At 34.6% G+C, this 23,185-nt stretch overlaps 1 protein-coding gene across 6 annotated transcripts in view; it reads right to left on the reverse strand.

Annotated features, from left to right (window-relative positions):
- The window catches only part of AP-1gamma (adaptor protein complex 1, gamma subunit), a 190,118-nt gene extending 167,964 nt beyond the window's left edge, over positions 1 to 22,154 (reverse strand). For 3 of the 6 annotated variants that reach the window (XM_035352909.2, XM_085808333.1, XM_085808332.1), the window contains exon 1: positions 22,042 to 22,154. In XM_035352909.2, coding sequence (XP_035208800.2) covers positions 22,042 to 22,067 — 26 coding nt within the window. In that variant the 5' untranslated portion in view covers positions 22,068 to 22,154. Of the gene's footprint in view, positions 1 to 17,138; positions 17,489 to 20,912; positions 21,096 to 21,333; positions 21,483 to 22,041 lie in introns of those variants that run through there. The other 3 variants (XM_085808335.1, XM_085808334.1, XM_085808336.1) reach the window with 3 other exon arrangements.
- Positions 22,155 to 23,185: the final 1,031 nt, after the last annotated feature.

Raw genomic sequence — 23,185 nt, forward strand, 5'->3', positions numbered from 1 at the left:
ACAGAATCAAAATATAAACTGTTGATCACCCTCTTTTTGTTACATTGTTTCTAACTTTAATTGCTTTCTAGGGAAAGATACATTTTTTAGCTTTAACTTTTCACTACCAATTTAAATGAGACAACATTAATGCCCTACACAATTTTTCCTAAGATATAATCTTTTTAATTTTTTTTATTGTAATGAGTGCTCTTTCTCTCTCTCTCTCTCAATATATATATATGTAAAATTATAGATAAAAAGCAGTAAATTTAGAACCAAAACTACAAAGAAATAAAAGAAATGAAAAATAAAACCAGTACAATCCCCTAAATCTCCCAATAAAAATATAAAAAGACAATATCAACTCAGTGTTTTTAAACCGGAAGAAGCCCCTTAAAACAATAGAAATACAAAAATACAAATATATGTAAAATATAACAAAATACGATGGCTGCACTAAGAAATGATTGCCGACCTCAAAATTAACTATTCTAAACTTGGCATTCTGCCCCTTAAGTTCATCTGTTCTCCTAAATTCGAGATCTTTCCATGTTGATAACAATCTAAAATTAGCCAATAGTAGTTTAGTTGTACTTACGCACCTACTTAATATAAATACTGCTAACACACAACTACGTCATTCCTTTTCGTAACTTCTTCCCTGCTAACATCTCCACGCTGCTTTACTTTCGCATCTAAGATGCTTACGTTGTACTTTTAAAACCAGTGTACATAAATATTATCGTATTTAAATATAATTGGATAAATACCTTGTCTACAAAGATGATCTGATGTGAATTATCATGGAATAAAATTATGTTTTGAAATGGCCACGTCTGGAAGTTTTGGTTTATACATCCATCTAACTAACTATGCAGACTTCAAGCTGCAGCGCATCAAAATATCCACCCTCCGCCATGCCGACAGTGTGCTGCTAAATGTAACAGTGTAGTCTATGCACTTAAAATATCACATACATATATCTATGCACATAATAATTATAATATTAATAAAAAGGAAGAGGAATACAAACAAATTCGATTCAATGTTATCAAGAAGAGGTCGATCAGATTCCGATCGAGTCAAATTCCTAAGGAAACCCGTGTTTACTGATTTGGGATATTTTTGTTGTAAAAAATTTCTGTAACACTATATATATATATACACGATGTTTCAGCATATCAGTTTCAAACTTTCAGGAGAGACAGAATACACCTACACGATGGAAAAACACATAGCAAGCATGGTCGGAAATTTTTTTTGGCGTGGTAGTGATAACACAAAAAATAAGAAAGGAAAGACATGAACAGGGCAAGAATATATGTTTATTATGTGTAGTGCAGGCAGCAGAAACCAAGAAATACGAACAAAACCAAATCATTGTCATCAAAGAAGGTGTTCAAAATTATGTTCAAAGCATATTCTCAACATGGGACAGGCAGGGGTAGTCAGTGCATTGACCAGGAAGATTGTCAGACCTCACTTGCATTGACTACTTCATCTGGGGGTACTTCAAGACATTGGTGTACGAAATCCCATTAGAAGCGTTGAGGAACTTATTGCATGCATCAAGACAGTTGCTGGCAAAGTGCGGGACATACCCAGTATTTTCCAAAACACCAGATCTTCCATGTGCCAGAGATGTGAGGCCTGCAACAGGGTTCAGGGTCGTAATTTTGAACACTTCTTTGATGACAATCATCAATTTTTGTTCTTGTTTCTTGATTTCTACTATATTAAGCATGCTTCTTCACTATGTTCATGTTCTTCCTTTCTTGTATTTTGTATTGTCACTACTGCATCAGAAAAGCCTTTTTGACCATGCATTGCTATGTGACTTTCCATCATCTAGGTGTACTCTCTCTTTCTCCTAAAGTTTGTAACCGATTTGCTGAAAGACTCTGCACATACTAGACATCAAAATTAAAGGATGACAGAAATAAAATGCAACTAAGAGTTAATCAAAAATTATTAACAGAATTTTGTACAAAAGCATTTGTTGGAACAAAAATCTCTGTAAACAAATGTACTCCAAACAAAAGTAGTTTTTGTTTGCTCCACACCATCCAAAACCAAAAAGGAATAACACTTTAAACTACAGATGTCTACCACACATATGCAGTTTCAAAATATAACATACTTCACTAATAAAAACTTCTTTCACTTATTCACAGTATAGGACAATCCAGAAAAAATAACATTCAGTGAGAACTTACCTGGGATCTGTGGAGACGGCTCTAAGGAAGAAAAAACAACGAACAAGCTTGCTTTATTTTTTAACACTTAATTCCAACACAGTACAATTATGTACTTCAACAAAATTACAGTTATCATCTTCTTGCAGGACTTTTGATCTGTCCCTTAAAAATGTAGACACATTGGCTCTGTTGACAAAAAAAAAAAAAAAAAAAAAAAAGGAAAAAGGGAATCACTCCTTCCCCCCCCTTTTTTTTTCTAAGACAGCCAATGCCATCTATAAGCTTTTACTCAAAATACAAAATTAGCTTTGCATATGAAGTAAAAACAAAAATATCGAAAGACATCCATTGTACAACCTTTACCAAAAATAACAGAATTATATAAAATTTTAAAAATGTAAAAAATATAATTTAGAAGCATCATCATATAGCTCTAAATCTAGGCATGGTTGATCAGTTTCACAACATTCCCACCTTTTGATTTTCGAATGTCAAAAATCAAATAATGTTATTTTTAGTGCAGGAACATACTTTTAGAGGGCAGAGTTTCCACATAAGGCGAGCAAATATAACTCTTACATGCCATCTCAGCCTGTACAGAGTTCCTGAATATGAACGATTAGCCAGTTAACTCTTTTGAGTTTATCATAACCTACTAATACAACGTCTCCCACTTTTAATTCACAGTCTTTCTCTCCATGCTTTTGCACTAATTGTCCAAGGTACACCTTGCAAAAACAGTTTTGAAACTGTTCTCGTAGCTCTTGGCAAAAACGTTGATGAATCAAGGATTTTTGTTTCGGTTTAACATACCTAAATCTGCTGTGCCAGAAATTTTTATGTTTTGAAAGAACATGGAATGCGGTAGTGGTAGAAAGTCCCCAGAGTCATTTGAGATATAAGTGAGTGGTCGACAGTTAATTAATGGTTTCAATGTCACAGAAAATTTCAAGTAACTCTTTGTGAATAACTGAAGTTTGTCTAAGACTTTCAAAAGCAAATTCTCGGTGGTGCAGACTAGATGCTCCCACCATCCGCTGCACCAAGCAGCAGTGGGCAGAATTAATTTCCACATGATGGGATTCAAAGTTTCTTCAGCGGTTACTTTTTCCCAGTCAACTTTTCTCAGCAATGCTGACGTAATGAAATTTGTCCCCCTACATGAGTAAATTACAGATGGCCAACCTCATGCGGCTATGAAACGACGAAATGCTTGAATGAAGTATACCCTGTACTTATGGATGTTACCAGTTTCAGAAGTACACATCGATACAAGCACATGTAAACAACACTACCTAGGTTTTTTTTTTTTTTTTTTTTTTATTACTATTTTTGAGAATCAGAGGTATAAATCTATGCCGGTAACTTTGAATAGAAAAGCATCCTGAACTTTGTTCAGTTGTAACTGAATAGATGTCGTAGTTGGAGGATTAGCTGAAAATCTTTTACATCGGACATGCTGCTTTCAACTGATCTAATAGTGCATCTTGCACCAATGATCCAGAATTCTTCTATAATTATAACAGTTAGTGCTGGTATGAGACTACTTTAAACGGTAGTCTCTGATTAAAGAGTAAATGATAAAATGCTTTGAAGGTAATAAAATTGGATAGCGGAATGCATAAGAATAAACTCGTTCAGTGATTTTTTTGTTTTTACTCTTCTTAAGCCACTCTGATTTTGCAGCATTCAGTCCTTGATCCTCGTAGGAGTAGGTTGCGCATTATGAGCACTCCGCTGGAGACGAGTACAACAATCAAAGATTGCACACGGATGGACATTAGCATTCCACCACAGATGGCTTCTACAATCAAGAGCTGCGTTGGGCTTCCCCTGCAAACTCAAATCGACGATACTAATATGGAATATTATCAAGACAAATTATTGGATTTGGAAAAGGAAATAGATGGACTTAAAACAGCGATTAAGGCTTGCCAAAGACATACACCAGTGTCGGATCCTGACCTCACTAAGGATATGCTCAAAAATCCGCAAACCCTCCAGGCTCAGGCAACGGATTTAGTGCAATTTGACTTGTTCCTCAGGCATTACTCCCCAGTTAATTCTACTTTAAAAAGAAAAGGTGAGGAGAGCAAATCTAAAAGGAAAATTAGTAGCACAGCAATGGATTTAAATTACCTAACAAAACTACTAAGCAGCAAAAGTTAGAAAAAGTACCTTTGAATGCTGAAATTATTAATAAGTTTAATATTCTTAATGATAATTCTGTGAATACTGAAAGTGAAAATATAAATGTTAAACGAGGCGAACAGGTAGTGCAGCAGCAGCCGACCAATAGCCAGACACAGGCTGTCCCCCCGATTATGGTCAAACCGGGAAAACTAACACATGAGGCCTTTTAAAAATCTACCTCTGAAAACGGAAGCCAAATTCTTAGGGAAGGTGAACAGAGAATTTCTTAAAATATTGCCATGTACTGCTGATGATCATAGACTACTAACCACATTATTTCTTGGAAAAAAGTGGAGCACTACGTTATCGATGCAAACTACGCAAGACCAATCAAAGTGGTTTTTCGAGGTTTATCCTTAACCACAAAAACAGATGTCATTGCCAGCACTCTGACTGCCAAGGGATTTTGAATAAGTAAAGTCACCCAACTCACAAGACGACGAACCAAAGCACCCATGCCTCTCTTTTTAGTGCAGATTATCAAGAACAGCATGGCTGAAGAAATCTTTCATGTTTCAGATTTACTACTCTTCGCAGTCACTGTAGAAAAATATGTATCCAAGAATACGGTGCCACAGTTCCATAATTGCCAAAAGTGGCACCATTCTTTGGAAAATTGTCATTTTGCTCCCCGCTGTATAAAATGTTCACTTGATCATAACATGGACTGCCCCAACAAAGGAAGGATGGAAAAACCAAAGTGAGCAAACTGTTTAAAAAATCATGTGGCCTCATACCGTGGTTGCGAGAAGTTTCCCAGGAATAGAGTTAACCCTCAAAAAAAGGACAGCACAGTTAAAAATAGCATTTTATTTGCGGACACGGCAAAAAATCAGGCGCATATGTTTAATGAAAATCAAAATTCTCATACCCCAAAATCGGCTTCTGCTGCATAAAATAAGCCCTCAAAGGCAAAATATTAAGCTAATTCATCTTAGTAATGCTTTAAAAAATCTGAATATGTCTAATGCCAGTAAATCAAATTTGAACTCGCATGAAAATGTTATACATAATACTCAGGAGAAGCCGCAACGCCCAGAATTTTATGAAAAACATATCCGAGTTCAATAATATATACGGCATTAATAATATTAGACTAATGAATAATGTGTTTAAAAATTATTTACCTAAACTAAAAGACTTATCTGATCCAGTTAATAAACTTTTTATGTTCTGTGAAATTGTAAACGAAATTCATAACGTATCAGGTTAATCAGAGTATGCCGCTTACTATTATTACTTGGAACGTAAATGGATTGCTCCAAAAAGCTTACGAGTTTAAGAAGTTCTTACATGAATTTTCCCTTGCTATTATACTCCTACAGGAACATATGCTTGGGCCCCAAAGTTATTTCAGAGCTTGTAATTATGTCACACACCGCTGGGACAGACCAACTAATGGAAGGTATGCATTCAGAGCCAATGCATGAGGAGGTTTGTTAATTTTTATTTGCGCTCTATTTCTCATTATGCCACACCATTACCACAGCTTTTAGCTATTTAAGCCTTAGCTATTACACTCATGCCAAACACTTCACGACCAATCACTATTATTTCCACCTATTTTCCTATATGCATACTCGCAAATTCTGTGAAAACAGATTTACAAACATTATTAAACATTAACAATCAAGTTATCATAGGTGGAGACTTTTAACGCACACCACCACGCATGGAATTGCTGGGATATTAATCCACACCGATGCATTATTCATAATGTTACCCAAGTGGCCAATATTAACCTAGCATTCCCAGTTAAACCAATGTAATATTAGTAATGAATTATAAGCGGAATAAAATAAAAACATCTGCCCTAAAGATGAGGATAATGCTGACAAATTAACTTCCAGTTAATTGCGGGCCGCGATCCCCCCCTCCCCCCGCAGAGCAGCGTGAAATTGATAAACAGATTTCGGAATGGTTAGAGAAACAAATCACCTCTCTGTCACTTTCTTCATGCCTTTATCCATTTTTTGCAGCAATTCCACTTTTTGTTTAATGGACATCGAAACACGCTTTTGCTTTATAGATCCTTCGGCAGCTCCAGAATCAGAAATTCTATTTGACATAATCGAAAGTTCAAGCTTACTTTTATAAAATTGCTCTAACAGTCTGCAAAAAATAATAAGCCGGATCCATTCGAAGATTAAGAAACAATGCAATCTGCAACATTAACTGAAATAGATAATTAGATAATTTTAGCTTAGCTTATACCGTCCGTTATACATTAAACGCGCATGCGTAAAGGTATTATGTGCATGCGTTGACGCATTATGCGTTGACACATGCGCAGAAAGTTTGTAGCTTTGAGGTCCGGATTATAGATCATTCCAGATTAACGACTTTTGAATGTACTTTCTTTCCAGTTTCACACTTCAAAGAAAGTACGGTTTCATAAGCATGCTGGCTACCATCACAATATACATGAAGTGACCAGAAACTTCTATCTCCTAACCCTATACGTAGCAGCATTCTCAACTAATTCAGAATTCGTAATTTATTTTGCCATTTCAAAAATTTACTTTTAATATAATCTATTTTTATCTATATAATATACATATATATATAATAGATATTATATAATCTACTTTTATGGTCCAAATTTCCAAACAGGTGTCAAGAAACCCAAAGGATCAAACATTGTCTGCGTTAATAAAATTTCTCTTTTAGATATGTTTTCTATAACCAGTACAATCTTAAATTCAATATAAAGATTAGCTTCTTTGTCCCACATAATCCCTGAAACTGGTACAGGATTCTCCAGTGCAAGTTCTGAGCGCGAATCTCTTCGAACTAACGCATTTTTCTGCACCGGTCAGTAGATCCACATAAGCAAGTCCATTCGGCAGAATATTTCACAAAACCCACCAGCTCCTTTTCGTTGTCTACCAAAGTTACGCAATTATCAATATAAAAGGATCTATCTAATTTCTGAGCAATAAAACTTTGTCATTCAGATACTTGTGACAAATGCTCAGAAATAACCACCCCCAACAGATAACTTTACCCTAAAAACTACCCTTCTGTGGTGGAGAACCTTCACCACCTTATCTTTCTCCCACCGTTAAAATCTCAAAAAATCCGTATCCTCTTTTCTCAACTCTATCTGTCGAAATGTTTGCCAGATATCAGAAATATTGCATTTTTCTGATAAACATTTCACAAACATTTTTCTCTAAATCTCAACAAAATTGAAGGGATTTTTTCTATTAAATTGGGCCCTTTGACAAAACAACCATTAATGGAGGACGATCTACTAACTTTACGTGATGCGTCAAAAACAGTTCTCATCCTAGTTACGACACCACCTGGTTTATCTTTAAAAATTCTATCATATTCTTCATATTTATTCAGAAACTTAAGTTTTCAGGTAACATTAAATAATCTTCTTTCCCCTACATGGCAACATGAGGATAATTTTACATTATATCCTAACCAAAAAACCTTAGACAATAATGACTATCTTCAATTCACGTAAGAGAGTTCAGAAATTGTTTGTGGGCAATTTCATCCTCAGCAGCAGATGTTAAGTTTTATAAGGTATTTTTCACACCTCATTAGCATACCTTCGTGGCGTAGTGGTCAGCATGCTCAGCGTGTATTCAAAAAGTCTTGGCGAGGGCATTACACATTTTCCATCTCTCCTGCTTTCAAAAAATACCTAATGTCTCTACAGTGGCCCACGAACTAAAAAAGGTGGTGGATGATGACTCTCCACCACCAGGATTTGGCAATTGGGTCCCCTGATCTGCAGTCACCCTTTAAAAGGGGGAGTATATGAGGTATATGTCTCGCTTTCTTAGCACGTCTCTGTGGTGTAATGGTCAGCATGCTCAACACATTTTTGAGAGGTCCGTGGTTCAAGTCCCACCGAGGGCATTGCTCATTTTTCATCTCTCCTGCTCTGAAATAACTAATGTCTCTACAGTGGCGCCCAAACTAAAAAAGGTGGTGAATGATGATTCTTTACCACCAGGATTCGGAGATTGGGTCCCTTAAAACCACAGTTGCCCTTTAAAAGGGGAAGTATATAAGGTATTTCTCCCGCTTTCGTAGCGTAGTGGTCAGTACGCTCATCGTGTATTTGAGAGGTCCGTGGTTCGAGTCCCACCAAAGACATTGCTTGGTTTTTATCTCACCTGCTCTGAAATAATCTAATGTCTCTACAGTGGAACCCTAACTAAAAAAAGGGAAGAATGATGATTCTTTATAACCGGGATTTAGCGATTGGGTCCCCTAAAACCCCAGTCACCCTTTAAAAGGGGGAGTATATACGGTATTTCTTCCACCTTCTCAGCATGCCTTCGTGGTGCAGTGGTCAGCACGCTCGGTGCATATTCAAGAGATCCGAGGTTCAAGTCCCAGCAAGGGCACTGCTCATTTTTCATCTTTCCTATTTCAAAACAAAAATCCTAATGACTCTACAGTGCACCTGAACTAAAAAAGGATGGTGGATGATAATTCTCCACCACCAGGATTTGACTACCTTTTAAAAGAGTGAATATAGAAGGTATTTTTCCCGCCTTCATGGTGTAGTGGTCTACACGCTCAACGCGTATTCAAGAGGTCCGTGTTTCGAGTCCCGCTGAGGGCATTGCTCATTTTTCATCTCTCCTGCTCTGAAATAACCTAATGTCTCTACAGTGGCACCCAAACTAAAGATGATTGTGAATGATGATTCTTTACCACCAGGATGTGGCGACTGGTCCCCTAAAACCGCAGTCACCCTTTAAAAGGGGAAGTATATAGGTATTTCTCCCGTCTTCTTAGCATGCCTTCATGATGTAGTGGTCAGCAAGCTTGGCACGGATTCGAGAGGTCCGTGGTTCAAGTCCCAGTAAGGGCATTGCTCATTTTTTATGTCTCCTGCTTTCAAAAAATACCTAATGTCTCTACAGTAGCAACTAAACCAAAAAAGGTGGTGAATGATGATTCTTTACCACTAAGATTTGGGGATTGGGTGGCCTATTTAAAAGGGGGAGTATATAAGGTGTTTCTGCCACCTTCTTAGCATTCCTTCATTGTGTAATGGTCAGCACACTCAGCAGGTATTCAAGAGGATCGTGGTTCAAGTCACGGTGAGGTCATTGCTCATTTTTCATCTTTCTTGCTTCAGAAAAAATCCTAATGACTTGAACTAAAAAATGGTGGTGGATGATTCTTCACCCCAAGGATTTGGCGACTGTGGTGGCATGCCTTTGTGGTGTAGTGGTCAGCACACTCAGCTCATATTTGAGTGGGCTGTGGTTCAAATCCCGAAGAGAGCATTGCTAGTTTTTCACATTTCCTACATCAAAATAAAATAATGTCTCTATAAGTATTGATAAGCATCTAATATTTTAATCATCTTTTAGCTCCCCAGATTGACGATTTTAAGGTGATAGACAACTAAACTTGTGCACAAAGCCGAAGCATATTTATGAATAAATCATCAGATGCACCACAAACTGCCCAAAATAATTTTTTACAAGCTGCTGGAAACCCTCCTTTCAATTGTTTTGCTTGGCCTGTAAGAGCTTCCCATAGATATCACTACCAATTTTTTTGCAGTCTGCTCCCAAATCCGAGAACAAAATGCTGTTCCGTTTTATCTCTTTCAATATTGGAGCCATGAGCACCTGAGGTATATCCTATATACCGTATTTATGCGAATCTAATGCGCCATCAAATCTAATGCGCATCCCCATTTTAAAACTTTAAACAATAAAAAAATTGTTTGTCGGCGAATGTAATGCGCATCAATGGTATGAGGAATTTATTGAATCTTATTTTATACAACAATAGATTTGTATATAAACTATCAATCAATGGTATGATAATTTTATTTAAATTTAGATACCATATTTTATACAACAATAGATTTATACATAAAGTAGCAGAACATAGAATTAACCTATTAGTGGGCTATTGTTATGTGAAACAATCATTGTTAATTACCACTACCGTATATGGTGCATATCGTAAAGTATGAACATGAAATAAATCGTAACATTTCTATCTAGCTAACAGTTTCTACAATTAGTGATTAATAGTAAACGTCTTTATTCACTATTTTGATGATAACATTTTTAGTCCCCTTCTCCGTAATGGTGTAGTTACGAGGCATATCAAACCAAATTGGCATCTCGTCAGCGATGTCAATTTGCCCCATTGAAAAATTCTTTTCCTTCTGAAGTGTGATGACATACCGCTAAAATGTTAGTAGTTTTCCGTCAAAATCTGCAGGAAGCTTTTGGCATATTGTTGTACGGCGTCTTAGAGCCCATCCGCTTCATAAACCGATCCACCCATCCACGGCTAGCTTTAAACTCTGGTTTCGGTATTCCAAGAACTTCAGCCTCCTCTTTTGCTTTATTTCTTATAGTGTCGCTAGTCACAAGTTGTCCATTCTTCCTCCTTTCACGTACAAATTCCAAAACCTTTTCTTCAATTTTAGGGTGTCTTCCTTTGCGAGGGCCAGCGAATTTCTTTCTACTAGTTTTAGATGCAAACAGTGCCAATTTCTGTTGCAGCCACAAGCGAACATTGCTCTCAGCTACGTTTAACTCTCTCCCAGCCTTTCTATTGCCATTTCTTTCAGGATAAAGAATTACTTTATGTTTGAAAGTAGCGTCATATGACATTCTTCTCTGCTTGCCCTCCATTTGTGACTACATACTCTGCAGTTTGTATCCTCTGTGCAACAATGTGTCAACCATAAATGTAACGGTAAATGTAGTCGAGAAATAGAGTAATCCATTGTTACGATTTAAATTCGGTTGACGTCATCGGCGAACTTTGCACTCGAATCTAATGCGCACCCCAATTTTGAGTACTACATTTGGCCAAAAACGATGCGCATTAGATTCGCGTAAATACGGTATTATATTCTGATCTAAAAGCTCATTCTAGATTCAAATATTTACGAGAACTGGATGAACAGAATTTCACTTGATATTTGTTATGCAACTTTGGTTCACTTCTGGCACCCCCAAATAAAGTAACAGCAACATTTTTCTTGGAGATGATTGGTAACCCCAATTCTATGGCTAATGATTTCAAAGTATACGATTTCTAGGAACCATAATTTAAGAGTAACATTTTTAGACCCTTTGACATCAGCTATTCTTATCTACAAAGGCATTAAAGCTACTTTCAGTAGTGCAAGTTTGCCTGGCTGCGGCCATGTGTAAGTTGTCTGCTACTGGCCCCTGTATGGGGGTTCTAGCTTGTTATTAAATTTTAAACAGATAATGACTTAATGTGATTTACCACAAGCAAAACACTTAATACATTGTTTACAGAACTTTGCCATATGATTTGGTTCTAAACATTTTAAACATTTTATCCTTTTAACTTTAGAAATCTTTTCATTAACCCTTTGTGGCTCAGTGTTCCACTACATGGAACACCCAAATTGAATCGCTTCTGAAACCTTTAAATTCAACCGTATATAGATAAAAATGCCTTTATAATATACTTTTAATTTTTCTTTTTAAACAGTAGATAGCAGCATATCACAAGGAGACACAGAATTTTCATTTATTATGCGTTATTAAAATCCACTTTTTTAAAGTAATTTTCTCTATTTTTTAATGATATAAAAAATTTTATTTGGGAAAAAAAATTAGACATAATTTTGCTGGCTGTACTCCAAATTATTTGTTCTATATATATATATATTTTTTTTAATCTTTCATACAAAAACCATACGCAGAATCACTGAAGAAACCCGTGTGTAGCGGGAACACTGCGCCTTTAGCGATCTCATGCTGTTACGAATCAGAACATCTGTGCTTAGGAGAAAACATCTGTTGTTTACGTTTTCTGTTTCTGTTGTTTGGGGGGGGGAATGAATTCAAACAAAGCAGTATTGAGGGGTGAGGTGTGTTTTGCGTTATGAAAGCCTTAATATTGGCATCTCGAATTTTTTGGGAGTAGTTTTTAGGCGGAAATTTTATTAGTAGCTTGACTCATCTTTACTTAGACCTGTGCGAATTTTTTGCTGTCGCTTTTTAGTCTCATTCCCGTTTATTTTCAATAATTGTGTACATATTTTTCATGTATGTATATATTATAAGCTTATTTTTCTTTTTTGTTAATATTAATCGTAGTTAATTATTTTAATCATAGTTGGTTTGTGCTTCCATCAAAAAGGTGCGACTTGCTTTGAACAATTTCACGAAGCTAAGAAATAGGAAAATTTGTACATATTTTTGTATATAGGACTTGTGTATATAGATATTTATCTCATTTATCCATATATATTCAAGAATATTGTGTATATCCAGGAAACCATGTATACAGCCATAATACAGTTTTTTCATGCTTATACAAACGCTTCTACTCATTCAAAATCGTAAAAAACAACCTTATATTTAGCGTAGGTATAATGAAACACTCAATCGATTTCGAGGGCAGCTAAAGGTCCCTCCTCATCAGGAGAAAGAAATACATAGAAAGAAGAAAATAGGAATCACAGAAACACGTGGTGCTTATCAGCACTGCACGTGGTTATAACTAGATTTTTAATCAGAGTTGCACTGGCCGCCTACTTTTACTGAGCCAGGCTGTCTGATCAAGCATAAAGAAATATTAGCGAAGTTAAAATAGGGAGCGAGGGGCAAATGCACATTACGCTCAAAATCTGAACTTCAAATAATGGAAAGCAACCACTGAACGGATTTTTATACCCTCTGGTAGTACCAAGTGCGAGGAGGTAATGCCATCTATCGGCAAAAATAATTGAATTAAGACAGTAGAATTTTAAAGGCATTAGGAAGGACTGGATTGGACTTCAAATCATTAACTAAACTTTCTAAATCTTTGTGAATGTGAAAAGCCTCAAGAAAATCCAATTCGCCTATGGAAGAAGCCTTTTGGATGATTTTTGCAGACCCAAAATCAAAATTATGGTTAAAAGTCCAGCTATGATACGCTATTGAAGACTTGTTAATTTCCCCTTTTTTGACATAAGATTCATGTTCCTTGATACGAAACTTCAACTTTCTTTTTTTTTGGACAATATATCTTCACACTGACATGATATACTATAAATTCCCCAAGAATTCAAGACAGAAACGCAATCTTTTAGAATCGAAGGGTGAATTTTATTAATAGGGGAGAAACCGACTTGAAAATTGAATTTCTGGAGAATCCGTGCAATTTTATAGATAACAGAAGGATAAAATGGAAGCACAACAAGGTCATTAATATTATTTCTAACAGTGGAATGTCTTCTTTGATGGGAATCTGAAAATTTTTTAACGGCTTTATCAATAATCACGGGAGAAAATCCACGGTCAATCACAACTGCTCTCAAATAATTAAGTTCATTTTTAAGCAAAGATTCAGAGGAACAAACTTCAAGCATGCGGAATACATAATAGTAAAAAGAAGCCATTTTTTGCTTAACCAAGTCATGCCACCCTGGCATGACTTGGCATGGGGTGGTAAAGAAACTGCAAAGGGTTTACGGTACACAGTGGTGCTAAAATCTGTTTCATTGCGGATTATAAGAATATAGAGGAAGGGGAGGGAATTGTTGGATTCAATTTCAAGATGAATTGGATGGCTGGATCAATTGAATTCATAATAGATAGAATCTCGGATAAATCCTCTTTATAACCATCAAAAAGTGCGAAAGTGTCGTCAACATACCGAATCCAAAGATGAAAAGATAATTTATCAAATAATTTCACCTCAAAATAGTGCATATAAATGTCAGCAAGTGCCGGAATGAGAGGATTACCCATAGCCAATCCTTCAACTTGACGAAAATTTGCATTTTGGTAAACAAAGTGGGTTTGACTTAGAGACACTTTAGTAAGCGAAACCAACTCATTAATTTCAGTATGTGTGAAGTGAAATTCCCGAAGCCTAGTTTCAAGACAATTTAGTGCTCCTTCGACCGGAACATTAGTAAACAATGATTTGACATCAAATGAAACCATAATGGAACGAAGTGGGGAAATATTTTTAAGTTTATCAATGACTTCAACAGAATTTTTTACAATGTGAATATTGTTATCAAGTAGAGGAGAAAATCTGGAAACTAAATATTTGGCCAAAGGATATGAAGCAGTACCTATGTTGGAAACAATTGGTCGAAAAGGAATACCGGTTTTGTGGACTTTTGGAAGAGCATAAAGTCAAGCGCAATTAGTAATAGGCGGAATAAGTGATTTCTTCAACTGAGTTGGCAGAATGTGGGAAGATTTAATAGCACTTTTTACTTTCGTGAGGTCCGAAGTTGAAGGATCTTTAGGGATCGAGCAATATGGACCTTCATTTATCAGTTTAGAGTCTCCAGTAATATATGTGTGTTTGTCCATAACAACGATCTGTCCGCCCTTATCAGCTTTAGAGATAATGATATTAGTATCAGAATGAATTTCACGTAAGACCTCATTTTCCTTTTTGCTAAGATTAGAACCCAAAGATTTATTGTTAAAATTAACGTTATGAGCAATTAGGTGGCGGATTGTATCCTTCTGCGTTTCCGAAATTTTGGAGAATTTAAAGGCTTTCTCTATAGGGGCGATGATTTGAGGAATTGAAGGTTTAGATGTCTTTGAAAAGTTGAAATTATATTTTAATACTTCTAACTGATCCTCCGAAAGATTCCTATTGGAGATATTAACGATGGAGTTAACGTTTACAGTGGGAAGATCAGCTAGATAATTGGGACTATCCGACTGGTGTGCGAGTTTTTGGAATTTAGAAATGAGCACATTTTTATGCCGTTGACAAACGGTATCGGTTCTAGACCAGGATGTATGTTCAAATGAGGAAAAATTTTCAGTGGAATTAGCAATTTTTAAATGGAGGTAATATAATTCAAATTCAATTTTAGATAAACGTTTGCGTGTGTCCCTTATAATGTGACGAAGAAGTGCCAATTTGAATTTATGCAAAATTTTTTAAACGTGAACGGAAGCTTTAAGGCTACATTTCACATGTATAAATTTGGGAATGAAATTTTGATGTTTGCATTTAAGAAGAAACTGTAGATGATTCAAGAATTTCGTACGCTTAAGGCGTAACTTACAAAATCGGTTCCTGTCAGTGGACATATTGTGAAAAGGTATTTCTGCGATTCCTATTTTCTTCTTTCTATGTATTTCTTTCTCCTGATGAGGAGGGACCTTTAGCTGCCCTCGAAATCGATTGAGTGTTTCATTATACCTACGCTAAATATAAGGTTGTTTTTTACGATTTTGATTGTCACATTAGCGTGTTTCTCTTCTAGTCTAGCTTCTACTCATTTTCATGCTTCACTCTAATGCTCGCTCGTAATGCTCAGTTTTAGAAGCTCTCGCGGCGCAGTGTTCCACATCATGGAACACCCACAAAATTAAAATGGTAAGTGCAAATTTTACAAAATTTTACTTGTATACTCCTTTAGGACTAAATAGACTGTATACAACTTTTTTTGTTGAAATTCCGACGTTAACGTATAGTGCGCCGCAAAGGGTTAAGAGATAATGAACATGCATGGGAATAGTTTTTACTATCATGCATTTTATTACAAAAAATACAAGCACGATCCTTAGTTGTAAGAAAAACCTGTGGAAAAAAAGATGCATAATAGTTTTTTTTTTTAAACGCGTTTCTGCAAATGTGATTTATTACCTATTAAATTTATAAGTTTGATAGCTGGAATTGCATAATGTAAAATTCAAGGTAATAATACAATACACAGACATAACACACTTATGTACTAAATAAACGTATAAAGGCTAAAATTAAACTGCAAGAAAAAAAATTGGATGCAGGTAAAAAAGTAAAAAAATCCACTCTTTCAATAAAATAATTGGTACTCTGCTACTGAGACCAGATCCAGAAATGTATGCAGGTATGTGCATGTATATATACATACATAAATACATGCATACAGGAACACATACATCCATACATATGTGTCCCAGATAACAAACGAGTACCAAATAAATATACATATGAAAATGCAATGAATTTAAAAAGTTCACTAACTAGGTATTCATAAAATGAGCACAAACCAATAATGCGCAGTCGTAAAAGGTCTTACGCGCACGCGTAAACGCCTATGCGCATGCGCCACGTTGGCACATGCGCAGAAAGTTTTTAGTTTTGAGGTCCGGATTATAGATCATTCCGAATTATGGGTGTCCGAATTAACGACTTTTGACTGTATTTAATTAATTCAAAGATGCATTAAAGTAAGTAAAATTATACCTGAGAAAAATTTTTAACGGAGGCCAGTTGAGCAAATACAACATGCAGCATACAATTCACACAAATTAATGCACTGCTGATTTACATATTTTACTTTTCAGCAATAAAATAATACGAATCAACAGTAGTCATTTATTGACAGATACAGAATGTACTTAAAAAACTGCAACACAATAAAATATACAGGTGGATTTTAATAAGAAATTATTTTAAAGGCACAAAAATATTTCAAAAATTTAAACGTGTTTTTTTATCAAAACATTCATGTTTTATTTAACTATTATATTAAAGGTACATCATGACAACAGTATAAAAAAAATTGCATCAACATTTTACGATATTTAGTTCAAGAATGTTATATAACAATACAAAGGGCAAGAAACCAAATTTTTGATTTAAGATAAGCTTGAAAATTTTTTCGCAAGATTTTTGCATATTTGTACACTGTATCATTTTAATACAAGGTGAGGATAAACACGGCAATTTAAAATAAAATGCTAAACTGTAACATTGATGTGAAGATTAACGAAAATATTCAGTTTTATAAAACTGCATTAGGTTGATCTTTACATTACGGTAACTGGTAGTTTGGCGACATTTTGGAGGCGATAAAGGTTACTACCTGGGACTTTGGTAATAATGTGAGCAGTACTGAGTTCCGATTACGCATTATTTTGTGTGGGGGAAATGAGAGATCATGGGATATGTCATGTGATATTAATGGACGAATTACGGTTCTTTAATCGGAAAAGGGGGGAAATCGGGAAAAAATCTGGAAATTTTGTATTTGGCTTTATTCTGTGTTGTGTGAAATAGTGTTTGTGAATTTTTGGATCCCATGGCCGTAAGTAAATTGAATTCGAAATGGGTATTTAGTGGTATTGAAAAGGATAGTAAGAAATGTTTTTTAAGGTTGTGTGAGAGAGAAATAAACATGTTTTATTATGTTATTTATTTTACCTGGTATCTTGCTTTGAAAGATAAGTATGATTTTAAAGATTCGGAAAGAGAATGAAGAAAAGTGTATCCGCCACGTAATGAAGATTCTGAAGGAGATTAGGTAAGTTAGTATTTTTAATTATTTTTATGCATTGTTGGAAATGTAAGGTGGAAAGGAATTTGGTATTATTGGGAAAATTGTTATTAGCAATAATTTAGTTTAAAGTAATTAGGATTGAGGTAATTTTTATTAATTGAATGTATGTGCTCATGTATATTTTAAGTGGTGTTTTTGAATTTAATTATATTTTAATGAAATGATAGTTATTTTGTGAATTTTATACTTGTAGGAATTTGGTGTATGTTTAAGTTGAAATAAATGTGCATGGAAATAATTTAAATATTTGATAATAAATATTTGTAATGCTTCATGTATGAATTCGTTGGTGACGTGTATAATGTAATAGATGATTTAGAGGTAAACGTTTTTGGATATTTTATTTATTTTATATGTGGAAATGTTCATATTTGTAAAGGGTAAATACTTTTTCGCGATCAGGTAATTTCATATATGTTCTTTTTACCGGGTTTAAAGATTGAGAAAATTGTCATGTATTTTCGTGAAATTTTTTTAATTTATGAGAAAAAAGCAGTGTACATGGATATAGTGAAGAGTGTGCGCAATGCCATTTTTGTGCAATTCTGGGATGTTTTTTTAAGTAAAAATAAGTCGACGTGTACATGGTTCAGTGATATTTTAATGAAATGATAGTTATTTTGTGAATTTTATGCTTGTAGGAATTTGGTTTACGTTTAAGTTGAAATAAACGTGCATGGAAATAATTTAAATACTTGATACTAAATATTTGTAATGCTGCATGTATGAATTCGTTGGTGACGTGTATAATGTAATAGATGATTTAGAGGTAAACGTTTTTGGATATTTTATTTATTTTATATGTGGAAATGTTCATATTTGTAAAGGGTAAATACTTTTTCGCGATCAGGTAATTTCATATATGTTCTTTTTACCGGGTTTAAAGATTGAGAAAATTGTCATGTATTTTCGTGAAATTTTTTTAATTTATGAGAAAAAAGCAGTGTACATGGATATAGTGAAGAGTGTGCGCAATGCCATTTTTGTGCAATTCTGGGATGTTTTTTTAAGTAAAAATAAGTCGGCGTGTACATGGTTTATGTGTATGTGTTATTTTCAAAACGCGTAAGGTGTATGGTATTGTGCACTTTTTCCGAAGTTTGCAGTGAATATTTGTCATGATTAAGCAGTTTTCTTTGATAAAATTTCGAGCATAAGTGTAATTCGGCTAGTAGATTGTTGGAAGAAGTGTTCAGTAGATAAGAAGAAAAGAAACATGTCTTTACTTCGTGAAGACAAAATGGCGGCGGGGAAAAAAAATAGAGGGTTGCTGTAGGGGAGTTGGTCGCCAAATTTTCGCCAAAAAATCGCCAAGTTACCGTAATGTACAGATCAACCCTGCATTAAAATATTAACACATGAAAATGTCAAATACAAAACTTCTATTACACTCATATTTGCATTTCAAAAATTCAATAGGTATCACAAATTCCTCGCCCCACCAAAAAAAAATTTAATTAAAGAGGCGTTAATAACCACAAACATTCTGTTGACATTTAACTACGTTTTGTTTATATTTTAAAAATCGTGCATTTTCTCTTTAAAAATTTAATTATAAGTATCAGCAATGAGACTAATTCATTTCATTTAATTCCTTTATACATGACATATTGGAATCATCCTGGAAATTAGTGTTTTTTGAAAACTTGTTTTCCATAAATGTATGTATAGCTGATTAAACGTGTATGTCAATTTAATCATATACCTGAAATCAAATGGATGTAAAATTTTTAAAAAAAGTGACACACACTGTTAAACATGAGGACTTTATAAAAATCTCGGTAAAAGCCTAGTAACGGTACGGCCTTGGCGCGGTTTTAAAAACTTAGGAACCGCATTCCAGACAGAATTAGCACACACCAAAATGATTCATTTACTGCTCATCATAATGTTGCCAAGTCACCAAATCCCGTGAGTACTATATACTAGCATTAAATCAAAATCTCCACTGGATTTCCTTCATACCAAGTCACTGACGCAGATCACGCAACAGAATCTTAACATTTAAATTACTAGTAGTCCATAAAAATTATTGAATGCGTTAATGAATCTATTAAGTAATATTTCTGTGTTATGTACACGATTTATGGTCTATAAAACATGTGACGGTCTCCTCAGATGCTTATTAAACTGCTTACATGTAAAAAAATAACACAAATATCTCAATACAGTTAAACAATAATCTGGATCAGTTTGCCCGTTTGATATGTTTCTATTCAAAGTTTACACGTAATTTTTAGCTACACATTTAGTCTTTTCATGAATTCACCGGTAATAACATACACTTGAAGAGAAAAATTTCATGGTTGATCTTTACATTATGGTAACTTGGCGATTTTTTGGCGAAAATTTGGCGACCAACTCTCCTACAGCAACCCTCTATTTTTTTTTCCCCGCCGCCATTTTGTCTTCACGATGTAAAGACATGTTTCTTTTCTTTTTATCTCCTGAACACTTCTTCCAAAAATCTACTAGCCGAATTACACTTATGCTAGAAATTTTATCACACAAAACTGCTTAATCATGACAAATATTCACTGCAAAATTAGGAAAAACTGCACAATACCATTCTCCTTACGCATTTTTCAAAATAACACATACACATAAACCATGTACACGCCGACTTATTTTTACTTAAAAAAACATCCCAGAATTGCACAAAAATGGCATTGCGCACACTCTTCACTATATCCATGTACACTGCTTTTTTCTCATAAATTAAAAAAATTTCACGAAAATACATGACAATTTTCTCAATCTTTAAACCCGGTAAAAAGAACATATATGAAATTACATGATCGCGAAAAAGTATTTACCCTTTACAAATATCAACATTTCCACATATAAAATAAATAGAATATCCAAAAACTTTTACCTCTAAATCATCTATTACATTATACACGTCACCAACGAATTCATACCTCACGCATTACAAATACTTAATATCAAATATTTAAATTATTTCCATGCACGTTTATTTCAACTTAAACGTATACCAAATTTCTACAAACATAAAATTCACAAAATAACTATCATTTCGTTAAAATATAATTAAATTCAAAAACACTACTTAAAAATATAAATGAGCACATACATTAAATTAATAAAAATTACCTTACAATCCTAATTACTTTAAACTAAATCATTGCTAATAACAATTTTCCCAATAATACCAAATTCCTTTCCACCTTACATTTACAACAATGCATAAAAATAATATCCTCAAATAATTAAAAATACTAACTTACCTAATCTTCTTCAGAATCTTGATTACGTGGCGGATACACTTTTCTTACTTCTGTTTCAGAATCTTTAAAATCATACTTATCTTTCAAAGCAAGATACCAAGTAAAATAAATAACATAAACATCTTTATTTCTCTCTCGCACAACCTTAAAAAACATTTATTACTATCCTTTTCAATACCACTATATACCGATTTCGAATTCACTTTACTTACGGCCATGGGACCCAAAAATTCACAAACACTATTTCACACAACACAGAATAAAGCCAAATACAAAATTGCCAGATTTTTTCCCGATTAAAGAACAGTAATTCGTCCATTAATATCACATAACATATCCCATGATCTCTCATTTCCCTCACACAAAATAATGCGTAATCAGAACTGAATACTACTCACATTCTTAACAAAGTCTAACTAACCTAATCTTCTTCCGAATCTTCCTTACATGGTGGATATACTTTTATTATGGATTCAATAAAATTACTGAACGATTTTTTTTTTCGAATTTGATAGAATTTGATAAAAAAAAAATTCTCTTTATCACATCTACAATTCATTTTAGACAGCGCCATACAATCCCAAAATTATTCAACCCTACTTCACACAACACACAATGAAGCTTAATACAAAATAATATACATCCACAGATACTTGTCCAAATTCCCCCCTTTTCCGATTAAAGAAGCGTAATTCGTCCATTAATATCACATGACATATCCCATGATCTCTCATTTCCCCCACACAAAATAATGCGTAATCGGAACTGAGTACTGCTCACATTATTACCAAAGTCCCAGGTAGTAACCTTTATCGCTTCCAAAATGTTCCCAAACTACCAATTACCATATTGTAAAGAATAACCAATTTCATCAGTCTATCACCCCACATCGCGACATTACATTCGATCTCAGTTTCAGACAGGTGACACTTCTGTTTATAGAGGTACGTAGGACAAGATCAACAGTCCGAGGTTAGAATGCAGATATAAGATTAGTGCTAATTACTAATGCTAATGTAAAGAAATCACTAACACACAGCGAGGATGATTATTAAATTATAATTATACTGAAAAATTATCAAAAGATATAAAATTTAGAAAGCATTTTACTAAAACGTAAACAACTCACTTTGATATGGCAGACTGAATATCCATGACGGTAGGAGTTGCCAATCCAAGAAAACATTACCCACGTGTCCGTAAGGCTTGAAAAATATATCCAGATAAAATACCATCAATGAAATCTCCGTGTGGTAACAGGAAAACAAATAAGAAAAAGAGAAAAAAATCAGATATAATTAAAATTTCAGAATTAATTGAAAATAAGTTTTACTGAAATGATGGAGCAATGTCTGCCATGCAACTTTTACTTAGCATAATTATATTCCAATTTCGAAGTAATATTGCAATTTCGTACGTTATTTATTTTCTAAAATGAAGCATTTAGTCTGAACATTTTAAATTACATAGTAGATCGAATCGCACAAATAAAGAAAGAGAAAAATTTTCAGAAGATCATGCCGAATGGTGCAACACCGGAATACAATCAAGGATCAAGGAAGGATTCTATTACGAGGCTCGTAGGCTTAATGCTTTTATCCCCACATCATCAAACATTAAATAATTATCATCAAAAAGAAGGTTCGGCAAAGAGGTAAAATTTAGAGTCGAATTGTCAAAATAACAAAAAGTAAACTGCCTTCCACAGTGAAAAAAGGAAAACACATTGAAGGACTTAATTTAATAATTTTGATATCGAATAAAACGCCAAAATCAATTTTGAAGAGTTACATCATGAATTTAGAAGAGCTTGGGTATTTCCTTCATCAATGATCTTGTGGTGTTAACAACACGAGAAAGGAATCGCTTGAGAAAGATCATTCACGTCGCAAGTGATTTGGGTCTGGGGAGGGAAGGGAGAGGGAGAACTCTTTAGGCTAGTTAGATTTAGAGATGATGATGATAAAGATCGTGTTTTATTCTCGAGTGTCAAGATGCAGAAACAACGTTTTACTCGGCTTCTGATAAACAATCAGCGGAAAAAAGAACAGAGAACAGTGTAACAGGAGGTGTGGGAGGGGGTGAGAAGAAATCTGATCCACGCTAGCGGCGAATGGGAGGTGGGGTCAGTGACGTTACGAGATGAGGCGTGTGTAAACCGCACAGTCAATTAGCGTGAATGAGTCAATTATTGTGCTATTTGTTAAGTAGGCAGGATGTCACAGGGGTAACGATGTTTCTGCTTGGGGGTGCGGGGAGTGTCTGAGAGTGCT

Source organism: Stegodyphus dumicola, chromosome X1, assembly GCF_044657685.1.
Source record: "Stegodyphus dumicola isolate Sdum_Otavi_A_Nest chromosome X1, ASM4465768v1".
Lineage (NCBI taxonomy): Eukaryota > Metazoa > Arthropoda > Arachnida > Araneae > Eresidae > Stegodyphus > Stegodyphus dumicola.